General features: G+C 42.0%; 1 protein-coding gene across 1 annotated transcript; it reads right to left on the reverse strand.

Moving 5' to 3' along the window:
• Positions 1-12,566: 12,566 nt before the first annotated feature.
• LOC135086153 (tetratricopeptide repeat protein 1-like) lies at positions 12,567-16,291 on the reverse strand. The gene is made up of 4 exons (XM_063980958.1): positions 15,982-16,291; positions 15,006-15,260; positions 13,699-13,855; positions 12,567-12,887 (listed from the first exon to the last, which is right to left on the reverse strand). Exons 1-4 carry the CDS (start codon positions 16,157-16,159, stop codon positions 12,608-12,610), a joined length of 870 nt encoding a protein of 289 aa, XP_063837028.1. The 5' UTR covers positions 16,160-16,291; the 3' UTR covers positions 12,567-12,607.
• Positions 16,292-16,409: the final 118 nt, after the last annotated feature.

Raw genomic sequence — 16,409 nt, forward strand, 5'->3', positions numbered from 1 at the left:
AATGAATCGATTTTACGAAATGACATCGACACGTCATGACCTTGGTCGTACTGTAACGACATTTTCTAAAATCTATTTAATTTACTAAATTGAACTATTCTAATCTTATTCTACTGTTCTAATTATTCTAAATTATTGCCTACCTATATTGTTCTATAAATTAATTGCCTATATAGATGATATTCTAAATAATTATCTACCTACATAATTTAATATTTTTGCCTACTTCACTGCAATCACTTTCACTGCACCTATTGTAATTCTGTTTGACTGCCACATCATTACATCACCATTTATTACCAAAAATCATTCCATCTGCTTCGCTAGTATTTTGATGTCGCAGTCAAACGGACAAAAGCTAGCAACTGCTTTAGTGTCCGCTTTGATTTGCAGGGTTCATCTTCACCTTCATCTTCTACGCCTACCTACTACACCATGCATGGTCACCACTGCCGAAACTACCACCTGGGTCTTCAACCCGGCAGAGCTGTCTGCCGTGTCGGACGGCCCGTGCGCACACTCTAAGTGGCCCTACACCACAGTGCGTACGGCCCTAACCGTCTGGCGCGTCGGCGACTCTGCGGGATTACCACCAGCGAAGAACCAACCCACATCACCATCAATGCTAGCGAGGACAGTGGTTTGAATATACTACCACCGGTGACGAATCTCGTGCGATACGATAGTTTGCTCGACAACCCACACCCTTAAGGTCTCTTTCTCTTAAATTGAAATAAATGACTTGTTAACTTAAATCTATCTTTTATTTCTCTAAACTAAATCTAAATTCTATTATGTCACTTGGCTCTAAAGCCAATAACCGTGACATTGGCGCCCATACCGGTCTATTCTATCGCACTTGAGACGTTACCAGTGAGTTTTACTTGTAATAAATGGTTATTTTTGGTGTTGGCATTCAAATAACTTAGTTCTAAGATTGTAACTAATTTGTAATCTCTGTGTGGTAGTACTAAGCTTGTAATGTTTGTGGAGAATAGCTACACTATTCTACCTACTATAATTTTCTAAAATATAAAATGTATCTACCTACATTTTATAATATTAACTAAATTCTACCTACCTTTGGTAATATTATTTAACTTTTAATCACTACCTACCACACATAGATTTTGTTAAACTAAATTGTAATGCTTACTGTTGTATTGTGTAAATTGCAACACACACCCGCGTGCCTACCTAGTATTTTTTTTTTATATTACGTACTCGGTAATTCTAATCTAAAATATAAATTAAAATTGTAACATAAAACGTTACTTCTAATTAATATATTAAATTAAAAAATAAATTGTAAATACTACTAAAAATAAACAATTTATTATACCTACTCGTATCTTACCTACTGATATCTCTTAAACCTATCTTTGGAAATCTACCTTAATTATAAAGTCTAAAACTATTTTTAACTGTCTTGTCTGACGCACCATCTAAAATGGATTGCAAGGTACACTCTACTAAGTACCTCTTTGCATTGCTTAGGACTTAAGATAGGAAGTTGTTGGGTGCAGCAGTTGCTAAACAACTGCGCATACTTGTAATTAGCTGTAGTCTACCCTACAGATAATATTCCGACCTCTTCATTTAATTAATAGTTATCTTATGACTTTCTCTAAATCTTAACTTAATAAATCTTGTGAGTATTATGAGATCTACTAAAAATCATATACTCTGTACGTCAGGTTGCAAGTAAACAGACCTAAAATGTTTATTTTGTTAGTCAGACTCAAGATTAGCTAGTACAGTTGAGATAGCGGATTTTCCTTAGGTAAAATCCTACCGTAAAAAGGGGGATATGTAACGGTTAGCGTTACCGCTGACCGTTATCTTAGATCTAAATTCTAATTTAATTACTACTATTTACCTAATTAAATATACTTAAATAATAAATATCTAAATCTACGTAAACTACCTAACTAAATAACTTAATTAAATAATTAATATTGTTCTACACTAATAAAATAAATAAAATAATAAATCTACAAGCAAACCCGCGCGAAACAAGTTGTTCAATATTTCTTTTGTTCTCTGTCGAGCGGGCGGACTGTTTTTTATGTATGCGCAAGCGACGCGCCTACGGCCGCGATGCTCCCGCCGCGTCTCCTAGTCCGAGCCAGAGCGTTAGTGAGCACGGACGTATCGCTGTCCGTCACCGCCAGACCCGCGATTTACGTAATGTTCTAAAAACTAAATAATATGTAATCGCGTATTGGTGAACCCCGCTACCGGGTGAGTGTTGCAAAAGTATTTTTACTGCCTAGATTTTGTACTTGTCCTAAATGTAAGTACCTAGCCGCCATTTTGTTCTTGAAATGTGCAATCCATGTGCTCAGTGTATCTGGACGATGTCATTTCGTAATTTTAACTGTTGCTACAATTGTTACTCGTAATATTTTACATCTTATTACATAATAAAATATTAAATGAATCGATTTTACGAAATGACATCGACACGTCATGACCTTGGTCGTACTGTAACGACATTTTCTAAAATCTATTTAATTTACTAAATTGAACTATTCTAATCTTATTCTACTGTTCTAATTATTCTAAATTATTGCCTACCTATATTGTTCTATAAATTAATTGCCTATATAGATGATATTCTAAATAATTATCTACCTACATAATTTAATATTTTTGCCTACTTCACTGCAATCACTTTCACTGCACCTATTGTAATTCTGTTTGACTGCCACATCATTACATCACCATTTATTACCAAAAATCATTCCATCTGCTTCGCTAGTATTTTGATGTCGCAGTCAAACGGACAAAAGCTAGCAACTGCTTTAGTGTCCGCTTTGATTTGCAGGGTTCATCTTCACCTTCATCTTCTACGCCTACCTACTACACCATGCATGGTCACCACTGCCGAAACTACCACCTGGGTCTTCAACCCGGCAGAGCTGTCTGCCGTGTCGGACGGCCCGTGCGCACACTCTAAGTGGCCCTACACCACAGTGCGTACGGCCCTAACCGTCTGGCGCGTCGGCGACTCTGCGGGATTACCACCAGCGAAGAACCAACCCACATCACCATCAATGCTAGCGAGGACAGTGGTTTGAATATACTACCACCGGTGACGAATCTCGTGCGATACGATAGTTTGCTCGACAACCCACACCCTTAAGGTCTCTTTCTCTTAAATTGAAATAAATGACTTGTTAACTTAAATCTATCTTTTATTTCTCTAAACTAAATCTAAATTCTATTATGTCACTTGGCTCTAAAGCCAATAACCGTGACAGTGCGTCCACAGTGGGCGAACGCGGGCTCGCGCGGCAAACTCGACATCCTGCTCACTCATGAACAGGGTGAGCAGGATGACTGTTCATTGTGGAAATCCTTCGGGAGTCTTATGAGGATTTGACTATGAGTTGTCGTATTCTGACTGAAAACTAAGGATCTTCTAGCACTGCAGCTGTGGACATCTTCTGAAGGAATAGGGCTCACTCACCGTCCGCGTCGCCTTCGGCAGCCGGAGCGGCGCCTCTTGCGGCGGCCGCAGCTGCGCCGCGCGCGACAGCAGCGCTGCCGCACCGGGTAGCGCCGGTTGCCCGAGCGGCAGCGCTTGAACCAACTCCAGCTGGCAGGAGACACTCTAGGAGCAGTCTAGAGGGACCCTCATACGCGTGACAGCATCACCAAACGACATGGTTGCGGGGGAAGCTCCTGGATGAATCAGTGTCAGACTGATCGTTGTGGAAAGGCTTTGGGGGGCCATTGTCCAGATCTGGACGTCATCTTTAAAGGAAACCTTTGTCCAGGAGTGAAAATCTTCTGAGGAGGAAGGATAGTCCAAAGAGCTCACTTACCGACCTCTTAGCCAGCGATATTGTGCAAATCCTTAAGGAATCGTTTGGGGCATCCAGGAGTGGGCGTTTAGGATATTCTGGTGCTGTGGACATCTTCTGAAGGAACTCACCGACCGCGTCGTCTTCGACAGCCGGAGCAGCTTTGCCTAGCTGAGGACATCATCCTTGTAGGAGACCTTGTCTAGCTGTGGACGTCTGGCTAAGAAGGTTACTCACCGTCCGCGTCGCCTGCGACAGCCGGAGCGGCGCCTCTCAAAGACTTAAGTTTTGTCTAGCTGTGGATGTCATTTGGCTATGAAAACTAGTCCAGATAGTTCCAGCTTAGAGTCTAGGGCTCACTCACCGTCCGCGTCGTCTTCGGCAGCCGGAGCGGCGCCTCTTGCGGCGGCCGCAGCTGCGCCGCGCGCGACAGCAGCGCTGCCGCACCGGGTAGCGCCGGTCGCCCGAGCGGCAGCGCTTGAACACTTACCAGGAACATTCTAGAAACAGTCTAGAGGGCGTTCTCTTAACACCCACGCCGCCTGTGACTGTCAGTCTCTTGTAGCTTCCTACACCACCATCAGCAGGAAAAGTCAAACCTACGTTTTCTCCTAACACCAAAAGCTGAGTACTTCGGTCGTTCTGAAGTTCGGTCGGTCGGCACTGCTTAAGCCAGATCTTGCTGCAGCAGCAATCACTATACTTACCAAGAAGTAATCGGAGTGAAATCAGACTTCTCACTAGGTGGAGCGATGTTTTGTTGAAGATCAAAGGAAGCGACTAGATTTGGGAAGCGTTGGACTGTTCATTGTGGAATTCCTTCGGGAGTCTTATGAGGATTTGACTATGAGTGGTCGTATTCTGACTGAAAACTAAGGATCTTCTAGCACTGCAGCTGTGGACATCTTCTGAAGGAATAGGGCTCACTTACCGTCCGCGTCGTCTTCGGCAGCCGGAGCGGCGCCTCTTGCGGCGGCCGCAGCTGCGCCGCGCGCGACAGCAGCGCTGCCGCACCGGGTAGCGCCGGTCGCCCGAGCGGCAGCGCTTGAACACTTACCAGGAACATTCTAGAAACAGTCTAGAGGGCGTTCTCTTAACACCCACGCCGCCTGTGACTGTCAGAGTCTCTTGTAGCTTCCTACACCACCATCAGCAGGAAAAGTCAAACCTACGTTTTCTCCTAACACCTAAAGCTGAATACTTCGGTCGTTCTGAGGTTCGATTGGTCGGCACTGCTTAAGCTAGATCTTGCTGCAGCAGCAATCACTATACTTACCAAGAAATAATCGGAGTGAAATCAGACTTCTCACTAGGTGGAGCAATGTTTTGTTGAAGATCAAAGGAAGCGACTAGATTTGGGAAGCGTTGGACTGTTCATTGTGGAAATCCTTCGGGAGTCTTATGAGGATTTGACTATGAGTGGTCGTATTCTGACTGAAAACTAAGGATCTTCTAGCACTGAAGCTGTGGACATCTTCTGAAGGAATAGGGCTCACTCACCGTCCGCGTCGTCTTCGGCAGCCGGAGCGGCGCCTCTTGCGGCGGCCGCAGCTGCGCCGCGCGCGACAGCAGCGCTGCCGCACCGGGTAGCGCCGGTCGCCCGAGCGGCAGCGCTTGAACTAACTCCTGCTAGCAGTAGACACTCTAGGAACAGTCTAGAGGGCACTGTCTTATTTCCCGGGCCGCCTGTGACTATCAGAATCTCTTGAACTTACTTCGGTCGTTGAGACAGCAGCACTGCTTGAGCTTGATCCTGCTGCGGCAGCAAATTCTACACTACCAGGTCATAATCCGAGTATAAACAGGTTTCTCACAAGGTGGAGCGATGTTTTGTTGAAGATCACGGGAAGCGTCTAGATTTGGGCAGCGTTGGACTGTTTATTGTGCAAATCCTTGAGGAATCTTATGGCGCTATGGAATGGACAGTGGACATTCTGACTGAGGACTAAGGATCTTCTGGCGCTGCATCTGTGGTGGACATCTGAAGGAATAGGGCTCACTCACCGTCCGCGTCGCCTCCGACAGCCGGAGCGGCGCCTCTTGCGGCGGCCGCAGCTGCGCCGCGCGCGACAGCAGCGCTGCCGCACCGGGTAGCGCCGGTCGCCCGAGCGGCAGCGCTTGAACCTACCGCTCCTGCTGCGGCAGCGGCTGCAGGAAAACAAATTAGTAAAGTTGCAAGTTCGTAGCCTACTGCACGCAGCAGCAGCAGACGACTTGTCGCCGCGTCACGTCACTTTCTATATATTTCTATGAAATACATCCAGGCGATGTGTCGCTTACTACGAATGGTATTTCATAGAAATACATAGAAACCAGTAGTGTCGCTGCGACACGTCGTCTGCTGCTGCCTCATGTCGTCCGCTAAAGGTACAAGTCCAAGATGGACTGCAAACCGCAAATTGCAAGTCACCACGTTTTCTTTTTCAGTGCTGTCAAGCAGCCTCTACTTAGGTACAGTGTCGCCTGCGGTTGCAGTTGCAGTCTGCAGCCCATCTACGCTCGCACCAGCGTTGGTCGGTTAATTTCGTGAGACTTTCATACGTTGACGTTTACATACATAGGCCGAACTTACACATTGGGCCCAACAATAATCCCAATCCCATTGGTCCGTGTGGATCTAGAAAATAGTACTAGCCCCAACCACAATGTTGGGGCAAGCGATGGCCCAAGAAATATAGTTACAATAGTGACGGTTGTTATTCCGAAATTGCTTCGTTTTCGGGTTTGAAAACTTAACTCTCAAACTTTGAATATTGTATTTTTAACTCACCTTTACATTATATTGATATTACTAATTTAATAACTTGGTCACGACTTACGTTTTGCACATTCTGGAAAGAAAAGATGATTATTAAACAGAGTAGGTAAGAAGTACTAGGGTAGGTATAACTTTTCTGTTGTGTTTACAAGTCAAAATTAGAGATAATTATTATTTACAATTCTCAAAAACTTACTTTCGTCTTCGACGACATTTTGCCATTTTCTGACTGAAAAAAGAATTTTAAGTTAGCATGCGATTAAAAATCAGCTTCAAGCAGGCCCAACAGTGGGGAACTTAGAACTTCATCTGAAAATAGCTGCGCTTCAGTGGCGCTACTACTATTATATTTCGGAGTCGCGCCACTATTGTATCCTTTCTTTGACAGAATCTATCGTAAGTCCTAAGAGGAATGCCACCAAAAACAGTTGCTCTACTACAGTGCTTGGTTTCTTCGTCAAAATCTATCGCGTTATGTAGTTCCAAGAGGAATGTCACAAAATAGATGCGCTACAGTCGCGCTACTACAGTGCTTCGTCACGCTACTACTGTGCTTCAGTCGCGCTACGCGCTACTAATGGCATCTGTATTGAGGGAACTTTTGTGTAGTCTCGTAAGATAGTATCTCAAATATCACTTACCTTTGAATAAAACACTATAATTTCATCGAGCTAATGCTGTAAATATTGAGTCTCATGATAATAAAAGTTACGAAAAAAATATTACAAAAAAATCTAGCGTCACATTAAAATTATTTCACCAAACGTCTATTGAAATTCTAATTTTGAAAGAAATTTCTTCTTCTGTGTCTGTCAGACGTGTGAAAGAAAGAGTTTTTAGTAAATAACGAAGTAGGTATTTTATTATTGTCTATAGTTTTATTTTTAGACTAGCTTCTGCCCGTGACATAGCCCGCGTATTTCGATTTATCGAAAAACTTTTTTTGGAGTCTGTTTCAATTTATAAATTTTTAAATAACGTTGTTTAGGACTTTTTTAAACTAAGGTCTACAGTCAACATTGTGTGTCTCTAAAAATCGAAACCTGTAGGTCCAGGATTCTTGACCTACAGGTTTCGATTGGAAAATGGCGCGATAAGCATATGGTGGCACCATATGCTTATCGCGCCATTTTATCGAGCGCATCCTACCTAGTTAGCCCTCTACTTCAGGGATGTTATGGATATTCGTAACCGTAACCGAAACTATCGGATATCCGAAATATAAAAAACATCCGTAACCGTAACCGATAAAAAAAATTCGGATAGTTTCGGATAAAGGCGGAGTCTAAATCTTAATATATTTTAATATTTGTTACTTGTATGGGCCTCATAAGAAGGCTCAAGGTCACCCAAAAGGCGATGGAGCGGGCTATGCTCGGAGTTTCCCTGCGTGATCGAATCAGAAATGAGGAGATCCGCAGGAGAACCAAAGTAACCGACATAGCTCGCAGAATTGCTAAAATCAAGTGGCAGTGGGCGGGGCACATAGCTCGTAGAGACGATGGCCGTTGGGGCAGGAAAGTTCTCGAGTGGCGACCACGGGCTGGAAGACGTAGCATGGGCAGGCCTCCTACTAGGTGGACCGACGATCTGGTAAAGGTCGCGGGAAGAGCCTGGATGCGGGCAGCGCAGGACCGTTCATTGTGGAAAACCTTGGGGGAGGCCTTTGTCCAGTAGTGGACGTCATTTGGCTGAAAAAAGAAAAAAAAAGTTACTTGTCTGGCATTCGCTGGCACCATCTAATATCCCCGCCTGTTTTACCTTTATCATACTGCCGCACAATTTATAAACGCAGTAAGTACCACTTACTGCATTTATGATTGTTTTGAATATTCTGAATCCTGACATCGCGATCTATAAGAATCAAAGACCCGTTTTTTTCTATCTATCTTAGAACGGAAGATACATGTTTTCATAAACGCAGTAAAGAGCAGATTGTAGGTTTCTTCACATACTATGTTAGCAGTAAGAGCACATAATAACTTAATATTACGTGAATACTCGCGCTTACTTAATTTGCTACACAGTAATAGTGCAGTATGTGCCAATTACATCATTCTTATTATGTTTCTACAATTGTTAAGTTCACCTTGCACATAGTATATGTGCAGTAATTCCACTTAAACACACACTGATATTATGTTTCCATAGGAAAAACAGATGACTTGTACTTAATATTAATGCAGTAATTACAATTATACTGCGTACATACTAAGGATTGTCAGAGTGCTGCCTAGGTGTTAACATGTTATGAACGCAGTGGCTGACTCTTAGGTTTTTGGAAAAAGTTGAAAACCTGTCCAAATGACAAATCTAGCCGAAGACCCAAGAGCTAGATTGACCCGACACTATACCGAAGATATCCCGGACGTGTCTGTACGAGATTAGAATGGCTCTTAAACAGCTGAAAAACAACAAGGCACCGGGCGATGATGGAATCACGGCTGAGCTTCTGAAATCAGGCGGAACGCCGGTACTAAAGGCTCTTTAAAAGCTATTCGATTCCGTCATCCTTGAGGAAAAACGCCTACGGCATGGCACTGAAGTGTGGTGATACTCTTCTTCAAAAAAGGCAACAAAACCTTGTTGAAGAATTTATTTTATACCCATCTCACTTCTGATTCTGTTTTTGAGAGTCATCATGAATGGTTTCAAGCGACATCTAGCCTCCCGAACAAATCGGTTTCCGATAAGGCTTTAGTACGATAGACCACATACTTATCTATGGCAGAAAACTGAGGAGAATAATCAGCAACTTTGTCTGGCATTTGTGGTCTATGAGAAAGACTTCTCTCTTCAAGCTACAGTCTCTCCAACGGTGCCAAATTTACTATAGATATAATCGTTGAAGGGCTTGTACGAATAGGCCACAATGTCAGTCCGTCTCCGGGATCAGGACTTCAGTTGCAGCGAGGGGTCAGACAGGGAGATGTCATATTTCTAAAACTGTTCACTACCACTCTGGAAGATGTTTTCAAGCTTCTGGACTGGAGCGGATTGGGCATAAATATCATCAGCGAGTACATCACCCATCTTTGATTCGAGGACGATATCGTAGTCATGGCTGAGAACGTGGAGGATCTAAGCTCAATCCTCGATTGCCTCAATAGAGCCTCTCAACAAATGGGTCTTTAATGGACAAGACAACAATCATGTCAATGCCGTGCTGTACCCACTCCTCTAAAGGTTGGAGACACTATAAGTTGTCTGATGGCCGCTGGGGCAGAAAAGTTCTTGAGTGGCGACCATGAGCTGGAAGACGCAGCTTGGGCAAGCCTCACACTAGGTGGACCGATGATCTGGTGAAGGTCGCGTCAGGTGCCTGTATGCGAGCGGCACAGGACCTGTCTTTGTGGAAATCCTTGGGGGAGGCCGTTGTCCAGCAGTGGACGTCTTTCGGCTGAAACGAACGACCGAGTCTTTATTTTATTAGATTGGTATATTTAAGATCTAAAAGTGGGTGCCATATCTTAATTTTTGATTGAATAACAAGCGATCTCAGCAATTATTTTGTAATACTTGTTTCATTTACCCCTTGGTCATTTGGGAAAGTTCAACATGAAAGCGTTATTGGCTTATGATAAGCGCAGTATAATTGTATTATTACTGCACATTTAAAGTTTTGATAAATTATTTTGATTCACACTCCCACTCATAAATGCAGTAAGTTGTAAAGATACGGCGCATATATTACGTTGTAAGAACTAAAATTTAAATCAATCATTTAACACATGTACCGTAAGTAACGAAAACTACTGATAAACGCAGTAAGGAACAATCATACTGCATTCATGGGTAGTAAGTATCGAACGAAAACTTAGTTAATCCATAACATAAACAGTTTTTTAATAATTTTAAATACAAAATATTAATTAAAATACAAAAACCTGATATCAAAATAAACTTCGAGTTTAGCTCTATAAGCCCATATATTTTTTTTTACAAATATTTGCGTAACTAATTGTACACACTCCAAAACAAAATTTCAACTTTGATCGCGTTTTTCTCGAAACTGTTCACGTGTTACTTACTGCGTTTATAAATTGTGCGGCAGCATAGGTGTCGTCATAGTACATAAAGTGGCTATGTGGGTCGCGCAGCATCTTGCTATTTGGAAAAGTCTAATATCCGTAACCGAAATTATCCGACTTTCGGATAATCCGAAATGATTTCATATCCGTAACCGTAACCGAAACCGGTATAAAATTATTCTAATATCTGTAATCGTATCCATAACCGAAACTTCATATCCATAACATCCCTGCTCTACTTTACCTTTGTTAATTACTACAATGAGGATCATTTCGATTTTTAGCTGTGAATGCAGATTTATAGGGCTAAGAAATCCTTAATACACAGTCCAAAAATTTTTGTTCTACGACAAAAATTGACGAAGTTATGGCCAAATTACTAAAAAAGTTCACTGACCGCCCGGCGCGGGGACCATGACGTCATTATATCCGATCCGAACGCTGCCGGCGTACTGCGTGGATAGAAAATATTTTTTTCTAGCCAAACTATCAGTTTTAGAGAAAAACTTGTAATGACATTTATTCATCAGAATAAAGTAAGCTATCGATAGGTAATTTTAAGAAATAGAAATTGTGAAAAATACCGCAAAAAATCCATACGCTCATACGATTCAATGGAACGCAGAGACGCGATTGGGGTCTCCGCGCGGTGGTATATTTGGCGATTTATTCAAATAAAGTGTTCATAAGTGTTGTTAGAGTCATAATATCTTCTTCCAAGTAAAATATAAAAATGTATAAGTATTAATTTATTTACTTCTAACAATAAGGTATAGCTGAGGCAGATACACTCTGCCTAGGCTACAAGACATTGCTATGAAGATCATTTCGATGTAGGTACACGCAATACCTACCTGTTATTTAGTTTTTCTGAGTTAAACCTACGTACCTACCTATCTATTCGCCGTTCCCATGGGCGGGCCAGCTGCTGCAGGAAAGGACAGCTGCTCCCTCCTGGAAATCTATTTAATCTTAGCCTAGAAGCTGGGTATGACTCCCTCGCCCCCCTCCTCTCCCCAGGTCATAAGCTGGGCATGACTTCCCCCTCGGCCAGAAGTTGGGTATGATTTACCCCTCTCCAGGCCCGAAACTGGGTATGACTTGACCCCTCCCCCTCCCCCCAGGCCAGAAGCTGGGTAAGGCTTGCACCTCCCCCCAGGCCATAAGCATAAGCTGGATATGACTCCCCTTCGGCCAGAAGCTGGGTATGACCCCCCCCCCCCATGCCAGAAACTGGGTATGACCCCCCCCCCCCATGCCAGAAATGCCAGAAACTGGGTATGACTTGACCCCCCCCCCCCCCCCCAGGCCAGAAACTGGGTATGACTTGACCCCCCCCCTCCCCCCTAGGCCAGAAACTGGGTATGACTTGCCTCTCCCCCCCTCCCACCAAGGCCAGAAGCTGGGTAAGGCTTGCCCCTCCCCCCAGGCTATAAGCTGGGTATGAGTTATCCCCCCCCCCAGGCCAGAAACTGGGTATTAGCATCATATTATGTATTATTATGTTCAATACAAACAATCATTAAGTTACACTCACCCCCAACCGCGTCTCCGCATTGCATCGAATCCTATGAAAATGTGGTTTTTGGACATAGCGATACTTATTTTTCACAATTTTTATTTTTAAAAATTACTGGTCGATAGGTTACTTTATTTTGATGAATAAATGTTATTAAAAGTTTTTTTCTAAAACTGATAGTTTAGCAGGAAAAACATATTTTCCATCCCAATAGTACGCCGGCTGCGCTCGATTCGGATATAATGACGTCACGCGGCCCTGCGTACGTTGACTTTTAGCGGCAAAAACGGCCTATGTTTATTACTTAATATCTTCGTAAGTAATGGTCCGATTTGGATAATTCAAAAAGATATATCTTTCTTGTGTCTTAAAGATTAACGTAGATACTAGTTTTATTGAATTTTCTACAACAGTACTGATCCTCATTACAAATCAAACACCCAAAATACATATCCATACACATTTAATATCACATAATATACACTATTTACTGCTTAAAATTAATTTTATATCCTTTAGACTCTGGGTCTTGCTCGAGTTGGAAGTTCTCAGTTGACAGACCGAACGGCTTTAGAATCATATTGCCTAAATCTTTCAGCTTTCCGAGCATTTCTGCTTTGAGTTTTTCATTTTTCTCCTCTATCAACGGTGGGAGACGAATGGTGGCTCGGTGTGCCTCGCTATGGGAAGGATCTAGTTCGAGGATCTTTTTGTAGTCTGCTAGACTTTCGTCCAGCTTTTCTGTGTGTTCATATGATTGTGCCCGTCTGGAAATAAATATGATAATATAGTAAGTGATTAAAGGCTTTCCTGTAACACTAAAGAACCCTCACCAAAAACTAACAGAACGTCATAAATCATTGCTGTTTTCGCGCCTCGCAACGAAGTAGGCGATCGAACTGCCTAATTCAAGTTGTTTATAATTTAGTTTGAGATTTGAGATGCAATTCTTAACGCTTTAAAATTATAATAACCGTTTCATCCACGAAGACGCGCCCCACCATTCTTCCGATAATTCCGTGTCATCGGTACACGCGCACACTACAATAATGCCGATCGGATTGCTCGGATCAAACTGCCCGCACCCCGCGCGACCGAGACCAAAAATTGGTGGGGCGCGTCTTCGTGGATAAACGATCTATAGGTTTACCAAAAAATAGGTCAAAATAGTAGTGCATTTTTTTTAAATTAAGGTGTTAATTTTAATCCTCCGTCAATAATTCTGCAGTGGAACATCAGTAAAAAAATTTATCATTTTTATTCAGTAGTTTTTAATCATTTTTGTAGGTAGCAAAATATGTGCACCTACAACAGACACACTAAATGGCCGTTTGTAGACATCGGTTTTTTCACTGGACGACGGACCATCAAAAAACGGATATTCTTTGTTGGCTGTCAATTTTCTCGCCGGACCTATGTCCGATGCATGTGCACACGTTCATTATAAATCGTACATCCGTTTGCGACACAATTGAGCGAAAAAATCGGGCCGTAATCCAGTTAAAAAAACGGATGTTTACAAGCGGCCTATCGTTGATCATAAATAAGAGCCAGCCTGTGTTAAATTAGTCGACTAACCTGATGTACGCCTTAACATATTTATCATCCAGCTCGATCGCCTTGCTGCAGTCTTTGATCGCCTGCCTGTACTTCTCAAGCTTCATTTTGGCAGCGCTCCGGTTGCAGTACAGGATGGCTCTTTGCTGTGGGTACTGCAGCGGACAGGTCTTTAGGCCTGGAATGGTTAAAAAAGCAATTTTTTTTTTATCCATAACGAGGAAGCTCTTGGCCATTATCTCACGATGGTAAGTGACGATCAGGCCGAAGGTGGAATCGAGCTTCACCCGGAATCCTCAACCACGGAGGAACTGGCTATCTTACCTCTAACTGCCGGAACACAACAATGTTCTTAACATTGTTGTTATGGCGACAGACTTAGGTAAGATGGTGGTAGCTAGCCAGGCGGACTTAGAACAAGCCCTACCACGAACCAAACCGAACAGAAAAATCCGCCCCCACTGGGAATCGAACCCGGGACCTTTGCGTCTGAAGCAGGTGGTCTTACCACTAGACCACAGAGGCGGTTGAAGCATTAAATATGAAGCATTATTATATGACGGATTAGCAAGCTGAAGTGGCAATGGGCAGGGCACATAGTACGCAGAACTGAAGGCCGATGGGGCAGCAAGGTTCTGGAATGGAGGCCGCGTACCGGAAAACGCAGCGTGGGACGTCCACCTACAAGGTGGACCGACGACCTGATAAAGGTAGCAGGAAGGCGCTGGATGCAGGCCGCTACCAACCGTGCGATGTGGAAGTCATTAGGGGAGGCCTATGTTCAGCAGTGGACGTCCTGTGGCTGAAATGATGATGAAGCATTTTATTGCAGTTTTATCGCCAGGGTGCAACTATAGGTAAACGCTTAACTGAGTGCCTGAAGTATGATATGGTAGGTGTTTTTGTGACGTCAAGACATCAACGAAACTTCAGATGTCGTTCTCATAACTCATTCACACTCAGTCATGTGCTAAAAATTTTTAGTCTTGGTTACCAAATAAACATCTTTCTTTCTTTCAGTGTACTGTACAGCATTAGCAGAGTTTTGGCCATTTTCATAAAATGTGAATAAAATTAATTAGGTACTAATAAAACTTACACACTCATTGAACAGTGTTTTAAAGTGACGTTTAGTAATTGGAAATGTCATTTTAAAACAGTGTTCAACAACTGTGTAACTTTTTATTAGTAAGGGGGTTAGTGTTTAATTAGGCAAGAGTTAATAATTTGGATTTATGTAGCAATACTTTGAACAATTAATTTAGTATTTTAAAGAAAATGATTTTTTGGAAAATATACATTTTCAAACCAAAAATCAACTATAATACCTTCTGTGTATTTCTCTATACTCCTCTCAAACTCGCCGTCTTTGAACGCATTATTGCCCGCAACCTTCAATTCTTCGGCAATAATCTTTCTTTCCTCCTTCTGGTCATCCGTTAAGTCTAGTTCTGTGTCTTTCAATTCTTCTTCGTCTATTGAGTCTGTGTCGCTCTCTTTGTCTCCGTCACCGTCTTTTTCAACGTCTATGTCTTCCATCTTGTCATCGTCTAGTGGAATGTGATCGCTGTATGGTGTGAAGTCTGAAAATATATTGAAACATTGTTCATTAAGGCCAGTTTGAAAATTTCAAACTGGTCGCGTCATGTGTGGTCTCTCAACAGACGCTATGGCAGAAACTTAGATGCAACTCAAAAGTAACTAGCAGTTTCGTTGCAGTTGCGTTTCACCGTCTGTTTTGGGCCTAAAACACCATCTATGCCATTGAGGTGACTTTGACAGTTTTCTTAAGCTGTACATTCTGATGAATCAAATAAACTATTTTTCTTTCTTTCTTTTGTATTTCAATGATTAGATCATGCTCCCAGCTATTGGGAACCATGCTTAGGTCTGCAGAATTGCTGATATATTTTTTATCATTCAATTCAGTTTTTGTAAATTGTAAAAACAAATTATACAATAATTATGTAGTAAATGATAATTATGCCTAGAAATTTTAGTTTTTTTTTATATTTCTAGGTAACAATATTAATTTTTCGAGACAGAATGGGCGTAGTCAGAGAAAAAATAATAACAATACCATTTACTACTAACATTTTTGATTCTTAATTTGTAGAACAAGTTTCTAATTGTTATCTTACAAGCAAGGGCCAGAATCGTTCTCAATATTTGAACATTGAACTTCCGAAGGTTGCTTAAACAATGGGTTCTTAAATTGGTGTTAATTGTCTGAAGAAAATGCAAGATTTTGGGAGAAGTTAACAAAAATGTTTAGACGTCTATTAATTTCAAATTATTAACTACCTGATTTGTGAGGCTCTCCCAAATGAACTGGTGAGTCATTTGAACTCGAATTAGTAGGGCTAATAACGAATTCATCAAGATTTTCACGAGTATTTAGCGACTCTTTTAGATCCTTCGTGAGGTCCTCAATTACATCCTCATTTGACACGTTTTCCGTACTTTTTAACCGCTCCGACATTATGGTCACTTGTAGAAGCAATAAGGCTACTTGATTAGAGGGATTAATAAATAAAATTAATTAATTAAGCCGATAAAACTAGCAAAATGTGAAATTCCATGAAACATCGCAGACAAAATTTTGAAATGTCATTCAAAGTATTCAAACGTCAGAACTTGACAAAGGAAACGTTCCGGCACACAAAGAATATTTTTACATACCTTGTCCTTGGCTGAATTGTAGTAACCACTTCTTTCTTTGTTTACACTAG

Source organism: Ostrinia nubilalis, chromosome 30 (genome assembly GCF_963855985.1).
Source record: "Ostrinia nubilalis chromosome 30, ilOstNubi1.1, whole genome shotgun sequence".
Taxonomy (NCBI): domain Eukaryota; kingdom Metazoa; phylum Arthropoda; class Insecta; order Lepidoptera; family Crambidae; genus Ostrinia; species Ostrinia nubilalis.